Here is a 17,443-nt window from a genome sequence, read left to right on the forward strand (position 1 = left end):
GCAGGCACGTTGGGCTTAGACTGACTGGATATGCGTTAACCAGAGACACTTGATTGGAATCATGCTGCCCTGGTTTGATCAGAAGAGAATGGTTCAGCAGCCATCTGATCTATGATGCAAGGTTATGGCTGCGTGGGTACACGCTGTCAGCGTGGTCAGGCATACGCAGGAGTAGGATGGATTATTAAAAGGCTTACACAGCCATTTCCGTTCATTTCACTTTTTCTTTCTCTCTCCTATGTCGCTCAGCTCTCTCGTCTTTCTCTCTTTCAATTCTCTCTGTTTCTTTCTTCCTTTCCTCTATTCGATTCCGAAAATCACCTCAAGTTCCTTAAACCAGATCAATGTACTCTAGATCTACAACAATGAAAAGAAAAGAAAAAGATATACCTTTTTGGCTCCTGTTTGTGAATCCGATTCAAATGGCTTTGGGTCGGTGCAATTTCCGTCCGGATTCCAGTGCTGTGGAAACAGCCCTGTTGCGGCGGTTTGGACCTGAAGCTGATGTCGACGAGTCTGGGTCGGCGGTTCTCGTACGGCCTCGGCTGTTACGTCCTTTTCTCTTCTTTTGTGTTGTTGTGCGTGTTGATTCGTGATTGGCGTTTGGTTTGTGATTGTGGATGTGGGTCGATTGGGTGTGTGGGTGATTCTTGGGGGGATTTTGTGAGCTGCTAGGTTCTAGTTGCTTTGTGCGTTGTGAATTTTGAGTTTGGTTCGACTATGTCTGGCTAGGTTTTGGATATTGTATGTGACTGGTTATTTAGATTGATATTGGTTATGTGTTGTGTAGATTCTTGGCTGTATGCAGGTTTTGATGGATGAAAATATTGGCTATGAAGTTGTGCGTGAAAGGTTTTGTGTTGAAAATTGGTTTTGGAATTTGATACGTGACTGTTTTTTTGAGTGAATTTTTTTCTATGAATATTTTGGCCCGTGAAAATGGTTGTTTCTTTGTGAATTCCCCCCCCCCCCCCCCCCCCCCCCCTTGTTGATGTGCAGATGCTGGTTTTATAGTAGCAGTGTTAGGTTTTAGAGTTTGTTATGGGAGGCAGAAAAGAAGGTGGCTTGGAGAGGAGAATTGCAATGTTTGTTCCAGACGTGACAGCTTGAATTTGGATTTTTATCAACTAAGAAAAATAAATAACAAAACAAATAACAAAAGGATGAAAATAAAAGAGGATAACTACATGGACTTGACTTTTGGGACTTATCACTTAATAAAATAATAATAATAATAATAACAATAAAGCAAATAACAATGCATATTTTTGGATTTTTATGAATTAAAAATAAATGATAAGAAATAAAAAAGAAAATAAGATAGGTACTAAAAAAAGAATGAGATTTAAATAATAATAAAAAAAATAAAGAATTAGGATTTTAAAAAACAAAATTAAAGTTAATTAAAAACTTAAATAAAAGATGGAAATTGAAAACAAAATAAAAGAAAAGAGGGTCCGACTCGTAATAAAAAATGAAGTATTTTAAAATACCTCTCTGCCGATTTTTTACTGAAAAGACAGAGACTGATTGTGGCCAAAGGACACGTGTCGGTGTATAAATGTGGGATCCTTAGGTCAAAAATTGGGGTATGACAGATGTAATGCTAACCCTCAGTGGTTTACCACCTACCTTTCTGTATGGACGGGTAGATGGAGTGCAGGATGCTTAGTTTGTTTGCTTGATGATGCCGAGGAGTGGAGTTCCTCTTTTTATGCAAGTGTCTAGATTAGGGCTCTGATCTAGGGTAGTTCTTGCATGTTGGTTTTTTATTTTTGGACTATGTATTTTGGAGTTGAGATGTTATTTGTCATTTGAGAATTGGAGAATACAATTGTATTTTGTTGTGATCTGGAGATGTTTTATGAATTATATGTATGTTCCGCTGCTATGTTGTGTAACATGATCTTTATGCATGTATTTTTGTGGTTTGATTCGAAGACGTAGCATCTATTTCTAGAATATGTCTGATGTATTCGCGCATTTTACCGCTTATTAGAAATAGGTTGTTACAAGTTGGTATCAGAGCCGTGGTCGGTCTTGTCCAGACCAAACCCGTGGTCGGTACTGTCGGTACTTGTTTTGTTGTTCCATTCTTTCAGGTGGGTTTGAGCGTAGTGGGGGAGTAGCAGGTTGTTTCAGGTTCGTTAGGTGGAGCAAGTGAAGAAGTCCTTGGATGGCGAAGCTAGCGTGCTCATGATGTTTGCTTCCTTAAAGGAAAGTAGTGAGAAAGGTGTTGGTGATTTGCCGGTAGTGCAAGAGTTTCCAGAAGTTTTTCCGGACGACATTACCAAGTTACCGTCGGAGAGGGAAGTTGAGTTTGCAATTGATTTGGTACCTGGAACGAGTCCTATTTCGATTGCGCCGTATCAGATGTCTGCATTAGAGTTGGGTGAGTTGAAGAAGCAGTTGGAAGAGTTGCTAGAGAAACAGTTTATCAGGCCAAGTGTTTCGCCGTGGGGAGCTCCTGTGTTATTAGTTAAGAAGAAAGATGGAAGCATGAGGTTGTGTGTGGATTATCGGCAGTTGAACAAGGTAACAATCAAGAATCGGTATCCGCTTTCGAGGATTGATGATTTGATGGATCAGTTGGTTGGTGCAAAAGTGATCAGTAAGATTGATTTGAGATCAGGATATCATTAGATTAGAGTGAAGGCGGAAGATATATCCAAAACTGCGTTCAGAACGAGGTATGGACACTATGAGTATTCTGTGATGCCATTTGGAGTATCTAATGCGCCAGGTGTTTTCATGGAGTATATGAATAGAATATTTCATCCTTTTCTGGATCGTTTTGTGGTGGTGTTTATAGATGATATTTTGGTGTATTCGAAGTCTGAAGAAGAGCATGCCGAGCATTTGAGGATTGTGTTGGGAGTCTTGAAGGAGAATAAGTTGTTTGCTAAGTTGTCCAAGTGTGAGTTTTGGTTGCGGGAAGTGAGTTTCCTTGGTCATGTGATTTCTAAAGGTGGTATTGTCGTGGATCCGTCGAAGGTTGATGCAGTGTTGCAATGGGAATCACCTAAGTCTGTTTTTGAAGTGAGGAGCTTTCTTGGATTGGCAGGTTATTATCGGAGGTTCATTGAGGGATTCTCTAAGTTGGTGTTGCCATTGACGCAGTTGACTCGGAAAGGACAAGCTTATGTTTGGGATGCTAAGTGTGAGAAGAGTTTCCAAGAGTTGAAGAAGAGGTTGACTTCGGCTCCAGTGTTGATTTTGCCGAATCCGAAGGAATCGTTTGTTGTGTATTGTGATGCTTCTAAGATTGGTCTTGGTGGTGTGCTTATGCAGAATCGTCAGGTTGTGGCTTATGCTTCGAGGCAGTTGAAAGTTCATGAGAAGAATTATCCGACTCATGATTTGGAATTAGCGGCCGTTGTGTATGTGTTGAAGATTTGGAGGCATTATTTGTATGGTTCTAAGTTTGAAGTGTTCAGCGATCATAAGAGTTTGAAGTACTTGTTTGACCAGAAGGAGTTGAATATGAGGCAGAGGAGATGGTTGGAGTATCTTAAGGATTTTGATTTCCAGTTGAGCTATCATCCTGGAAAGGCCAATGTTGTTGCTGATGCTTTGAGTAGGAAGTCGTTGCATATGTCTGCTTTGATGGTAAAAGAGTTGGAGTTGATTGAGCAATTTCGAGATTTGAGTTTGGTTAGTGAGTTGACACCGAAGGGTGTGAGGTTGGGAATGTTGAAACTGACGAGTAATATTCTGGAGGAGATCAAGAATGGTCAGAAGGGAGATTTGGAACTCGTAGATCGAGTAGTGTTGGTTAACCAAGGTAAAGGTGGGGATTTCAGGTTGGATGAGAATGATGTTTTGATGTTTCGTGATCGTGTTTGTGTACCAAGTGTTCTTGAGCTTAAGAGGCAGATTTTGGAAGAAGGTCACAGAAGTAGTTTGAGTATTCATCCTGGAGCGACTAAGATGTATCAGGATTTGAAGAAGTTGTTTTGGTGGCCTGGAATGAAGAAAGAGATCGCAGAATTTGTGTATGCTTGTTTGGTGTGTCAGAAGTCTAAGATTGAACATCAGAAGCCGTCAGGTTTGATGCAGCCGTTGTTTGTGCCAGAATGGAAGTGGGATAGTATATCAATGGACTTTGTTGGAGCGTTGCCGAAGACTGCTAAGGGTTTTGATTCTATTTGGGTGATTGTTGATCGGTTGACGAAGTCGGCACATTTTGTTCCTATTAAGACCGGTATGTCTGTGGCGAAGTTGGCTGAAATCTACATTGAGCAGATTGTTAGATTGCATGGTGTTCCTTCTAGTATTGTGTCGGATTGGGATCCGAGGTTTACTTCTAAGTTTTGGGAGAGTTTGCAAGATGCTTTGGGAACTAAGTTGAGGTTGAGTTCTGCTTATCATCCCCAGACTGATGGTCAGACGGAGAGGACTATTCAGAGTTTGGAAGATTTGTTGAGAGCTTGTGTGTTGGAACAAGGTGTCAGTTGGATTGAATGTTTACCGTTGATTGAGTCACTTACAATAACCTTTGTATGGTCGGAGGTGTAGAACTCCGTTGTGTTGGTATGAGTCAGGAGAAAGTGCTTTGTTAGGACCGGAAGTTGTGCAAGAGACGACAAGGTTAAGATGATTCAAGAGAAGATGAAAGCGTCTCAGAGTAGGTAGAAGAGTTATCATGATAAGAGGAGAAAAGATCTTGAGTTTCAGGTTGGTGATCATGTGTTTTTGAGAGTGAATCCTGTAACTGGTGTTGGTCGTACGTTGAAGTGTCGGAAGTTGACTCCTCGTTTTGTTGGACAGTTTGAGATTGTTGAGAAGGTTAGGGTTGTAGCGTATCGGATTGCGTTACCGCCATCTTTGTCGAATCTTCATGATGTGTTTCATGTGTCTCAGTTGAGGAAGTATGTGTATGATCCGTCGCATGTGATTCAAGTGGATGATTTAGAAGTAAGGGATTATTTGACCGTTGAGACTTGGCCAGTTAGGATTGAGGATCGTTAAGTGAAGCGTTTGCGTGGCAAGGAGGTCGTTTTGGTTAAAGTGATTTGGGTTGGATCGACCGGTGAGAGTGCCACTTGGGAATCAGAGAGTAGGATGAGGGTTGTGTATCCAGAGTTGTTTCTTTCAGGTAATTTTCGAGGGCGAAAATTCTTTTTAGTGGAGGAGAGTTGTAACAGCCCGATTTTCGCTAGTTTTATTTTATTATTTATTTATGTGTGTTATATGTGCTCTTATGTGATTATTTGCCTCTGTGTGTATTTTTAGTTGGGAATTGTAGAATTCGGTGTAGAAGGGTATTTTAGTCATTTTGGACTTAGGGGCATTTTGGTCATTCTGAGAGCAGGGGTAATTTTGTAATTATGTTGGAGGATATTTTAGTGCTTAGTAAGAGTATTATTTTACCAAGTTACTAGAGAGGGTGTAGTAATTATTTTAATTACCATTAAGTGACCGTTAGTGTTATAATTTACCATTAAGTGAGTAGTGACATTTTGGGTGTTCGAATAGAAATGGGTTAGGCCCATTAAGGTTTGAGAGATAAGCCCAATTGAGTAGAGCATATATATATAAACTCTAGTTGTTGGTGAAATTAGGTTTTTACAACATTATTCATTTCATTTCATTTGAGAAGAGGAGAGATAGAGGCTAGAGGGAAGAACAACAACAAGGGTTAGAAGGCAAAGAGGGGATTCATCATCTAGGAGCTAAATTGAAGCTTGGGTTAGAAAATCTTGTTGTTAGAGGTAAGAGGGTTAGAATTCAACCATAATTCATAACTTTTCTTTTCTACCCATTTTGTGAAATTGATGAATTGAACCTAATTGATTGTAAATCCGTGTTCATGTTTTGATGCAATGTTTGGGTATGTAAATTGAATGTTAATTAAGTTGTTGATGATGAAATTACATGCTTAAATTGTGGTTATATGTATGCTTTGCATTTTTGTCCATAAATGGTGATATGAGGTGTTGTTGTGACGAATTATTGATGAATTCATGATAGTTAGTTGCTGATGTTGTTGAGAGATGTTGTTGTTGATGATTAAAACCTTGGGTAATCTTAATTGTGGAGTTTGCTATGACTTTGTGTTGTTTTTGAAGTTTTGATGAAAAATGGGTCAAATGATGATTTTTGTTAGGAGAATGTTTTGGGGCGAATTTTATATGATTTTGAGTGTCTTTTCATGTTTAGAAATGTTTAAACAAACTTTGGGATCAAATTTGAGCTTTGGGAAGTCAAAATTGGGGTTTTGGGGTGAAAATGAGGTTTTTCCCGAGACTGGACTGTCATAACTCGCAGTTGCAAGTAAATCACTCGCCGTTGCGAGTTGTACCGGACAGAACTCCCTGTTTCACGTTCTTGTGTCTTTTTCGCACGTTTCTGTTTTGAATTGGTTTTCGGAGTAAACATGAAAGTTGTAGATAATTTTGTTAGCTTTCCAGAGGCTTTGGTTTGACTTGAAAATGATTTTTGGTTTTTGAGTTATGATGAAAATACTCCAAGGTGGTCTTGGTGAAGTTTTACGAAAAATCCCGCATAACTAGTTCTAAGTCGACCCAAACCTTGTGGAATGTTTTCAATCTTTGAAACTTATGTTTTATGATTTCAATTAAGGTGTTTAATAGTATTTAAACTATGAGGTGAGGGATTTAACTTGTTTTGCTTAGAAAATGGAAAATTTCTTGAAAAGTGTTTTGGTGAGACGAACTTTGTGATTTTTATGAATTCATCGAATTTGGCCGATGAAATGCTTATGTTACCTCTAATGCACATATGTGTGACTTGTGAGGATACATGGCATTGGCAATTGAGCTCGTTTACTTGGTTTTGGCTTAGGTGCTCAATTATTTTCAATGTTGTGAGTTTTGGAGACGAACTTGGTATAAAATGATATTTAAGAGCCAATTGCTTATGAACCCTTTATGAATAGATTAATATGATTATGAGATGATGTATGAATGGTTGTTGAGTGATGAATATGATGTTTGCGATCATATGTTGTAATTGTTCCTTTATTTGGATTGTAAGGAATTATGTGGAAATGTGACAACTATATGTTGATTTATGTGGAGATGATTGATGATGTATATATGTGACAATTATATGTTGATTGAATTGTGGATGGTGTTGGTGATTGTATAAATGTCAAGTGGTGGTGAATTGTTGTCGATGCATATATACTAATTGAATGGTGATGAACATGTTTATGTTATGTTGTTTGTTGAACATGTTAAATGTTGATTGTTGGTGGTGTAATTATGTGACAACTTCATGTTGTGTGATTTTTGATGATTGTTGGTGATTGTATATATGTTAAATTGGTGGTGACTTGTTGATGATTGCATATATACAAGTATTGGTGATGGTGAGGTGATTATTGTTTGTGTGAACATATGCATTTGTAGTTGAGTCATATGTTCATGCATTCATGACTGATGGTGGTGGATTTTATATCCAAGACTTTTGGTGGCGGATTTTATATCCAATTGAGGTGAGTACGATGTTTTTTTTGCATCGAAGGTGACGACCTTGAGGTGATTTGGTACCACATGCATCTAGAAGAGTCTAGAGCATTATATGCATTTGAATAATTGATGAGTTGTGTCATAATTGAATATATGACTTGGTGAATTGGTGGATTGGTGAAATTTGGTGAATGTTGTGATTGTGTGGATTGGTGTATATGTACATTGGTGGATTTTGTTGATGGTTGTGAATAATTAAATTATGCTCTAATTGCATGTCTTATTTGTTTGTGCTTATACACTCGGTGAATCTATTTGATGATAATTAATTTGATAATAATGATGAAGTGAGAGTTGTATATGTATATGCATATGATGTGGTGATTTCCTTGATGATGTTGATTACTTGCTTATGATTTTGAAATGATAAATTGTACTTTTGAATTAAGTATGCTAAGTGGAGAATAAGGTGAGTAATCCTTCCATTGATTGATAATTGATGAACTTATGTCGATGATTTGTTTAGAAATTGGATATACTTGCTATGCCATGTTAATAATGTGATAGCTTGAAATGTAAGTGATGGGGGATAATAATCATGTGATGTGAGTGTTCTAGGAGGGATGGTTATGTATATGTGATACGTGTATGATACACTTGATGATACGAACTCGGAATGATGATATTGAATGATATAAGTGTTGCGAATACTTGTGAATACATGTATGATTTGTTGTCCTTCGTTCTTGAATATATCTTTCATTTCCAATGTTCTTGTTTAAATCTTATATGGATGATGATGATGTAATGCTAACCCTCAGTGGTTTACCACCTACCTTTCTGTATGGACGGGTAGATGGAGTGCAGGATGCTTAGTTTGTTTGCTTGATGATGCCGAGGAGTGGAGTTCCTCTTTTTATGCAAGTGTCTAGATTAGGGCTCTGATCTAGGGTAGTTCTTGCATGTTGGTTTTTATTTTTGGACTATGTATTTTGGAGTTGAGATGTTATTTGTCATTTGAGAATTGGAGAATACAATTGTATTTTGTTGTGATCTGGAGATGTTTTATGAATTATATGTATGTTCCGCTGCTTTGTTGTGTAACATGATCTTTATGCATGTATTTTTGTGGTTTGATTCGAAGACGTAGCATCTATTTCTAGAATATGTCTGATGTATTCGCGCGTTTTACCGCTTATTAGAAATAGGGTGTTACAATTTACAAGAAGATGTCTATATGCTTCTTCCTCCAGGCATCAAATCCATCAAATCCAATCAGGTGTGCAAGCTCAAGAAATCTCTTTATGGTTTAAAACAGGCTAGTAGGAAGTGGTATGAGAAATTGACATCAGTTTTACTTCAACAACAATATGTTCAAGCATCTTCAGATCATTCTTTGTTCATCAAGAAAACTGATCAGTCCTTTACTATGTTACTAGTGTATGTTGATGACATCATCCTCAATGGTGATTCTCTTTCTGAGTTTCATTATATCAAGACTGTTTTAGATGACTTGTTCAAAATCAAGGATCTTGGACAACTCAAATATTTCTTTGGCATTGAAGTTGCTCATTCCAAGTCAGGCATCTCTCTTTGTCAAAGAAAGTATTGTCTTGATTTACTTTCTGATTCTGGTTTCATTGGATCCAAACCAGTTTCCACACCATCTGATCCTGCTATTAAACTGCATAATGATTCTGGCACACCATATGCAGATGTCCCTGCTTACAGAAGATTGATTGGCAGATTAATATATCTCAACAACACTAGGCCTGATATAACCTTCATTACCCAGCAGTTGAGTTAATTTTTATCCAAGCCCACTGTCACTCATCACAATGCAGCTTTGAGAACTCTCAGATACTTGAAGGGTTGCCCTGGCAAAGGTATATTTTTTCCCAGAAATTCTTCCATTCATATTCAGGGATTTACAGATGCTGATTGGACAGGTTGCTTGGACACCAGGAGATCAATTTCTGGTCATTGTTTCTTTTTGGGAGACTCTCTCATTTCATGGAGAACAAAGAAACAAACCACTCTTTCTAGATCATCTTCTGAAGCTGAGTAGAGAGCTCTTGCTTCAGCTACATGTGAACTTCAGTGGATCCTCTATGTACTTCATGATCTTCATATCACTTGTTCTAAGCTTCCTGTTCTTTATTGTGAAAACCAGAGTGCTCTCCATATTGATGCTAATCCTATTTTCCATGAGAGGACCAAGCATCTTGAGATTGACTGTCATATAGTCAGAGAAAAGCTTCACAATGGCATAATGAAACTCCTACCAGTTGCTTCTCAAGACCAGCTAGCTGACTTCTTCACCAAGTCCTTACTTCCTAAGCATTTCTCCTTCTTTCTGTCCAAGATGGAGTTGAAAGACCTTTATCAACTTCCATCTTGTGGGGGGCTATCACAGAGTGCTAAGGAAGAAGTACAAAACACAAAAGAACAAGATAACTTGCAGCCCAAGCAATCATAGTTTACTATAAGCTAGCACATGTTTACTTACCATGCACCTTCAATATTTTATATATATGCTTTGTAAACACTCTTTCTAATCAATAAGAATCATTTTCTCATTTTCCTAATAACATTCTATAATTTAATGAATTAAGTTAGCAAATCAAAGAGCATATTTCTTAGCTGATACAAATGCTGCTATGGGCCACACTAAGAGGATGACTCGTAGGCCCACCTATTTGAATGATTATGCATCCGATTGTTATTTTATCTTAACAGTAATTAGATTATGCATTGTTGTCAATTAAAGCCATGTGCCAAACTTATGTGCTGGCAAGATACTAGCTCTTTCCAATTATTGATGATGTAGTACTATAAAGGTACAAGAGTTAATGAATGAAATCATCAAATATTTCAGTAATTCCTTTTTTCTTAGCTTCTAGTATTACAGTGGTAGTTATCCTCTTATCTGATGAGTCCAATTTTCCAAAAATGGTCATTTTTCCCCCAAACTCACGAAATTGCTTGATAATGTGATTCAAAAATGCATTAAACAGAATGGAAAGTGGTTATTTGGGTTAAAATATGCAAATGGCAGAATTTTGACCCAAACAGATTTTGTGGATAAAATGGAGAAATGGAATAGAAAGAAAGGGACGCCACACTCTCTAATCCAAGAAAGTGATAAGTCTATGGGATTGAGGATCACCACAAGAAAGGATTCTTGATATGATCAAAATTGGTCCAATCCAGAACCAAAGAGCAATTGCTCAAAAACACACATAGTGTAGTTTTTTACTCAAAATAGTCTTGTTTTTATTCATAATTTTCGCCCCTTATATATATGAAAGAGGTCACATGCTGTAATACAAGGAATATCAAAGAAAATAACTCATGAAAACTCTAAGAATTCAGCCATTAGTCTAACATTAATGCCTAGTGCTGAATAATTGCAAAAATGGTTACAAATTGATTTAGAATGAAATTGTGCAGCCACAATTGATGGTGGGGGTGTCTCCCATGATGCTAAAAACGTCTCCAATTGATTTCTTCAATGAATGGCCTGAACGAAAACAATTTATTGTGCTTTAAAGTGTGGCAGCACCACTTCCTTCTTTCCCTTGATGTCATGTGCTATTTTTCTCCCTCCCATTAATGTTCTTGATTTCTTTGCACTATACTTGATTCAGCATATTATTTTCTTTTTTAAAATAAAGTAAGCACGCCATTTAAAGCTTTTGAAAGCTTTAAAATGGATAAAACACACTAGAAATTCAAACTTAGTGTTTTTGGCCAGGATTGGTCCCTTACACTTTTCTTACAACATAAAAATAAAAAACATCAAAATGGGCAGCAAGCAAGCCCTCCCTCCATTCCATTGTGGCCCTCATCATACTCCCCCTCTTCGAAAGAATTCGTCCTCGAATTTGGAAGCTATACAACCTCTAGGTTCAAACACTATTCTTTCAAATTTTTGTGGTACCTTCTTTGGGAATACATCTTCACATTCCTGCAAGAGAAATTTAGTACAACTTGGAAAATTTTGAGTGTTAGTCAACAAAGCCACCTTTTTGCAAAGTAGTAAATATAGGGGTTGTTTGTTCATGAATATTTCTTGAGACTCTCCTTTTTTTCAAGCAAACTCTCTTTCTTTTCTTTTGATTTTTCTTTTTCTTTTTCTCTTTTTTCTTGCTCATATTTTTCTTTCATTTTCTTTTGATCATCTCTAACCTGACTAGGACTCAATGGTGCAAGACAAATCTTTTGACCAGAATGCATAAAAGAGTACTTGTTGGTTCAGCCATCGTGAAGAACACTTCTATCAAACTGCCAAGGTCTCCCTAACAACAAATGACTAGCCTCCATTGGTACTACATCACACAAAACAACATCTTCATACTTACCAATTTTAAAACAAACCTCTACTTGTTTATCACAAAGCATTTCTACATGTTCATTAAGCCATTGAAGTTTGTAAGACCTTGGGTGAGGTTTTGTTTCTAATTCCAATTTAGACACCAAACGTGTACTAGCAACATTAGTACAGCTACCTCCATCAATAATTAAAGAGCATACCTTCCCTTGAACAAGGCATCTTGTGTGGAAAAGAGTTTCCCTTTGATTTGATTCCTCCTCCTTAGCTTGATTTCCCAAAAACCACCTAATCATGAAAAGGTCTCCTCTTGGTATTTCTTCAGCCTCCTCTTCAACATAGCCATCATGATGCTCTACCTCAACGTGTTCATTCTCCTCAATCATCATAGTTCTCTTTGTTGGACATTGAGAAGCTATGTGACCTTGACCTTGACATTTGAAACATTTAACACTTTTGTTAGTAGAAGTACTTTGAGAAGGGTTTGTTTGTATACCTTTAAGATCAGCCGTGGACTCCTTTGGAATTGATGAAGAGGCTCCCTCCTTCTCTATTTTATCCTTCCAACTTGAAGAATTAGAAGAAGAAATGTTTCTTCTAACTTGGCCTTTTCTTTTGAGTTGTTGTTCCACTTTGATAGCTTGATGTACCAAGTCATCCATTTCAACATAGTGATGAAGTTCAACAATGTCACTAATGTCATGATTTAGACCATGAAGAAATCTGGCCATGGTTGCTTCATTGTCTTCCTCCACATTAGCTCTAATTTTTGCAATCTCCATCTCCTTGAAATATTCTTCAACACTCTTCGAACCTTGAGTAAGTCTTTGCAATTTGTTGTGCAAGTCTCTATGGTAATAGGAAGGCACAAACCGTCTCCTCATGATTCTCTTCATCTCATCCCAAGTATCAATCGGTTGTTCTCCATACCTTCTTCTTTCTTTGATCAATTGATCCCACCATACTAAAGCATACTCCTTGAACTCAATGGAAGAAACCTTCACTTTTTCAACATTAGAGTAATTATGGCAATTAAAAATTTGTTCAATTTTAGTCTCCCATTCTAGGTATGCTTCTAGGTCACTCTTTCCAACAAAAGATGGGACTTTGATTTTTATGCCTCTTAAATGATTTTCCCTTGGTCTCCTTCTAGGCCTCCTCTCATCCTCATCACCACTGCCATCATTAGAATTTTGAGACCTTCTTTCTAACTCATCAAATCTTTGTTGGAATTGTTCAGCTTGTTCTCTTAACAGCCTCTCAAAATGCTCACACATTGCTCTCATTTGAATCGTCATAGCTGCTGTTCTAGGTGAAGGTGGATCAGACATGATTGTGAAATTTTGTGAAATTAGTAACAAGTGTTTAAAATGGTCCTTACCACTCAAATTGCTCTTTTAGTTCTTTAAAGAAACCAAAAACAAACAACAATCCCAAAGAATTAACACAAAGAAAGACACTAAAACAAGAAACAAAGGATAAAGGTTGACTAGACACGAAAGAAATAAAGAAAAAAATTTAGAGTGTGGCAGAAACACAAAAAGGAGCAGTTTCGTTTTTTTTATGAATATCAATATTGGACAGAAAAAGAAAAAAAAATAAGGAACAAGAAGAAAGACACTTTACCAAAGTTTGGCCCTTTTTAGAACCTTGCTCTGATTACCACTTGATGAACACTATTTTGTGAACATTGTTCATATTTGACTTTTAATTATGAATTGATAAAAGTTGCTTGCTGAAAGATTAAATATAGACAAAGAAACACAAGAAATAGACTGAAAATATTGTGAATGAAGTGATGTGCAAAAGGAATACGAAAATTATGTAATTGGGGTTAATTTTGACAAGTGTTTGAGTTGAAAACGTGAATTTTGGGTTTGAATTGGTGTTTAGGCAGATTTGTGGATTCAAACAAGAAATGGAATGGAGGGTTTAGGGACGCCACACTTTCTAATCCTAGAAAATGATAAGTCTATGGAAATGATAATCACCACAAGAAAGGATTCTTGATATGATCAATACAAGGTCCAATCCAGAACCTAAAGAGCAATTGCTCTGATACCACTTGATGAGTCCAATATTCCAAAAATGGTCATTTTCCCCCAAACTCACGAAATTGCTTGATAATGTGATTCAAAAATGCATTAAACAGAATGGAAAGTGGTTATTTGGGTTAAAATATGCAAATGGCAGAATTTTGACCCAAACAGATTTTGTGGATAAAATGGAGAAATGGAATAGAAAGAAAGGGACGCCACACTCTCTAATCCAAGAAAGTGATAAGTCTATGGGATTGAGGATCACCACAAGAAAGGATTCTTGATATGATCAAAATTGGTCCAATCCAGAACCAAAGAGCAATTGCTCAAAAACACACATAGTGTAGTTTTTCACTCAAAATAGTCTTGTTTTTATTCATAATTTTCGCCCCTTATATATATGAAAGAGGTCACATGCTGTAATACAAGGAATATCAAAGATAATAACTCATGAAAACTCTAAGAATTCAGCCATTAGTCTAACATTAATGCCTAGTGCTGAATAATTGCAAAAATGGTTACAAATTGATTTAGAATGAAATTGTGCAGCCACAATTGATGGTGGGGGCGTCTCCCATGATGCTAAAAACGTCTCCAATTGATTTCTTCAATGAATGGCCTGAAAGAAAACAATTTATTGTGCTTTAAAGTGTGGCAGCACCACTTCCTTCTTTCCCTTGATGTCATGTGCTATTTTTCTCCCTCCCATTAATGTTCTTGATTTCTTTGCACTATACTTGATTCAGCATATTATTTTCTTTTTTAAAATAAAGTAAGCACGCCATTTAAAGCTTTTGAAAGCTTTAAAATGGATAAAACACACTAGAAATTCAAACTTAGTGTTTTTGGCCAGGATTGGTCCCTTACACTTTTCTTACAACATAAAAATAAAAAACATCAAAATGGGCAGCAAGCAAGCCCTCCCTCCATTCCATTGTGGCCCTCATCATACTCCCCCTCTTCGAAAGAATTCGTCCTCGAATTTGGAAGCTATACAACCTCTAGGTTCAAACACTATTCTTTCAAATTTTTGTGGTACCTTCTTTGGGAATACATCTTCACATTCCTGCAAGAGAAATTTAGTACAACTTGGAAAATTTTGAGTGTTAGTCAACAAAGCCACCTTTTTGCAAAGTAGTAAATATAGGGGCTGTTTGTTCATGACTATTTCTTGAGACTCTCCTTTTTTTTCAAGCAAACTCTCTTTCTTTTCTTTTGATTTTTCTTTTTCTTTTTCTCTTTTTTCTTGCTCATATTTTTCTTTCATTCTCTTTTGATCATCTCTAACCTGACTAGGACTCAATGGTGCAAGACAAATCTTTTGACCAGAATGCATAAAAGAGTACTTGTTGGTTCAGCCATCGTGAAGAACACTTCTATCAAACTGCCAAGGTCTCCCTAACAACAAATGACTAGCCTCCATTGGTACTACATCACACAAAACATCATCTTCATACTTACCAATTTTAAAACATACCTCTACTTGTTTATCACAAAGCATTTCTACATGTTCATTAAGCCATTGAAGTTTGTAAGACCTTGGGTGAGGTTTTGTTTCTAATTCCAATTTAGACACCAAACGTGTACTAGCAACATTAGTACAGCTACCTCCATCAATAATTAAAGAGCATACCTTCCCTTGAACAAGGCATCTTGTGTGGAAAAGAGTTTCCCTTTGATTTGATTCCTCCTCCTTAGCTTGATTTCCCAAAAACCACCTAATCATGAAAAGGTCTCCTCTTGGTATTTCTTCAGCCTCCTCTTCAACATAGCCATCATGATGCTCTACCTCAACGTGTTCATTCTCCTCAATCATCATAGTTCTCTTTGTTGGACATTGAGAAGCTATGTGACCTTGACCTTGACATTTGAAACATTTAACACTTTTGTTAGTAGAAGTACTTTGAGAAGGGTTTGTTTGTATACCTTTAAGATCAGCTGTGGACTCCTTTGGAATTGATGAAGAGGCTCCCTCCTTCTCTATTTTATCCTTCCAACTTGAAGAATTAGAAGAAGAAATGTTTCTTCTAACTTGGCCTTTTCTTTTGAGTTGTTGTTCCACTTTGATAGCTTGATGTACCAAGTCATCCATTTCAACATAGTGATGAAGTTCAACAATGTCACTAATGTCATGATTTAGACCATGAAGAAATCTGGCCATGGTTGCTTCATTGTCTTCCTCCACATTAGCTCTAATTTTTGCAATCTCCATCTCCTTGAAATATTCTTCAACACTTTTCGAACCTTGAGTAAGTCTTTGCAATTTGTTGTGCAAGTCTCTATGGTAATAGGAAGGCACAAACCGTCTCCTCATGATTCTCTTCATCTCATCCCAAGTATCAATCGGTTGTTCTCCATACCTCCTTCTTTCTTTGATCAATTGATCCCACCATACTAAAGCATACTCCTTGAACTCAATGGAAGCAACCTGCACTTTTTCAACATTAGAGTAATTATGGCAATTAAAAATTTGTTCAATTTTAGTCTCCCATTCTAGGTATGCTTCTAGGTCACTCTTTCCAACAAAAGATGGGACTTTGATTTTTATGCCTCTTAAATGATTTTCCCTTGGTCTCCTTCTAGGCCTCCTCTCATCCTCATCACCACTGCCATCATTAGAATTTTGAGACCTTCTTTCTAACTCATCAACTCTTTGTTGGAATTGTTCAGCTTGTTCTCTTAACAGCCTCTCAAAATGCTCACGCATTGCTCTCATTTGAATCGTCATAGCTGCTGTTCTAGGTGAAGGTGGATCAAACATGATTGTGAAATTTTGTGAAATTAGTAACAAGTGTTTAAAATGGTCCTTACCACTCAAATTGCTCTTTTAGTTCTTTAAAGAAACCAAAAACAATCAACAATCCCAAAGAATTAACACAAAGAAAGACACTAAAACAAGAAACAGAGGATAAAGGTTGACTAGAAACGAAAGAAATAAAGAAAAAAAAATTAGAGTGTGGCAGAAACACAAAAAGGAGCAGATTTTTTTTCTAATATATTTTTTTTCGTTTTTTTTATGAATATCAATATTGGACAGAAAAAGAAAAAAAAATAAGGAACAAGAAGAAAGACACTTTACCAAAGTTTGGCCCTTTTTAGAACCTTGCTCTGATTACCACTTGATGAACACTATTTTGTGAACATTGTTCATATTTGACTTTTAATTATGAATTGATAAAAGTTGCTTGCTGAAAGATTAAATATAGACAAAGAAACACAAGAAATAGACTGAAAATATTGTGAATGAAGTGATGTGCAAAAGGAATACGAAAATTATGTAATTGGGGTTAATTTTGACAAGTGTTTGAGTTGAAAACGTGAATTTTGGGTTTGAATTGGTGTTTAGGCAGATTTGTGGATTCAAACAAGAAATGGAATGGAGGGTTTAGGGACGCCACACTTTCTAATCCTAGAAAATGATAAGTCTATGGAAATGATAATCACCACAAGAAAGGATTCTTGATATGATCAATACAAGGTCCAATCCAGAACCTAAAGAGCAATTGCTCTGATACCACTTGATGAGTCCAATATTCCAAAAATGGTCATTTTCCCCCAAACTCACGAAATTGCTTGATAATGTGATTCAAAAATGCATTAAACAGAATGGAAAGTGGTTATTTGGGTTAAAAATA

The 17,443-nt window shown here is 36.8% G+C and overlaps 2 protein-coding genes across 2 annotated transcripts; both read right to left on the reverse strand.

Moving 5' to 3' along the window:
- Positions 1 to 11,693: 11,693 nt before the first annotated feature.
- On the reverse strand, positions 11,694 to 12,665 carry LOC146937529 (uncharacterized). The gene has a single exon (XM_085749456.1). It carries the CDS (start codon positions 12,663 to 12,665, stop codon positions 11,694 to 11,696), a length of 972 nt encoding a protein of 323 aa, XP_085605582.1.
- Positions 12,666 to 15,162: 2,497 nt separating this feature from the next.
- On the reverse strand, positions 15,163 to 16,922 carry LOC146937530 (uncharacterized). Its single transcript, XM_085749457.1, has one exon. It carries the CDS (start codon positions 16,567 to 16,569, stop codon positions 15,163 to 15,165), a length of 1,407 nt encoding a protein of 468 aa, XP_085605583.1. The 5' UTR covers positions 16,570 to 16,922.
- Positions 16,923 to 17,443: the final 521 nt, after the last annotated feature.

The sequence above is a fragment of the Medicago sativa genome, chromosome 3 (assembly GCF_051527215.1).
Source record: "Medicago sativa cultivar Bolivia chromosome 3, Bolivia_mono, whole genome shotgun sequence".
Lineage (NCBI taxonomy): Eukaryota > Viridiplantae > Streptophyta > Magnoliopsida > Fabales > Fabaceae > Medicago > Medicago sativa.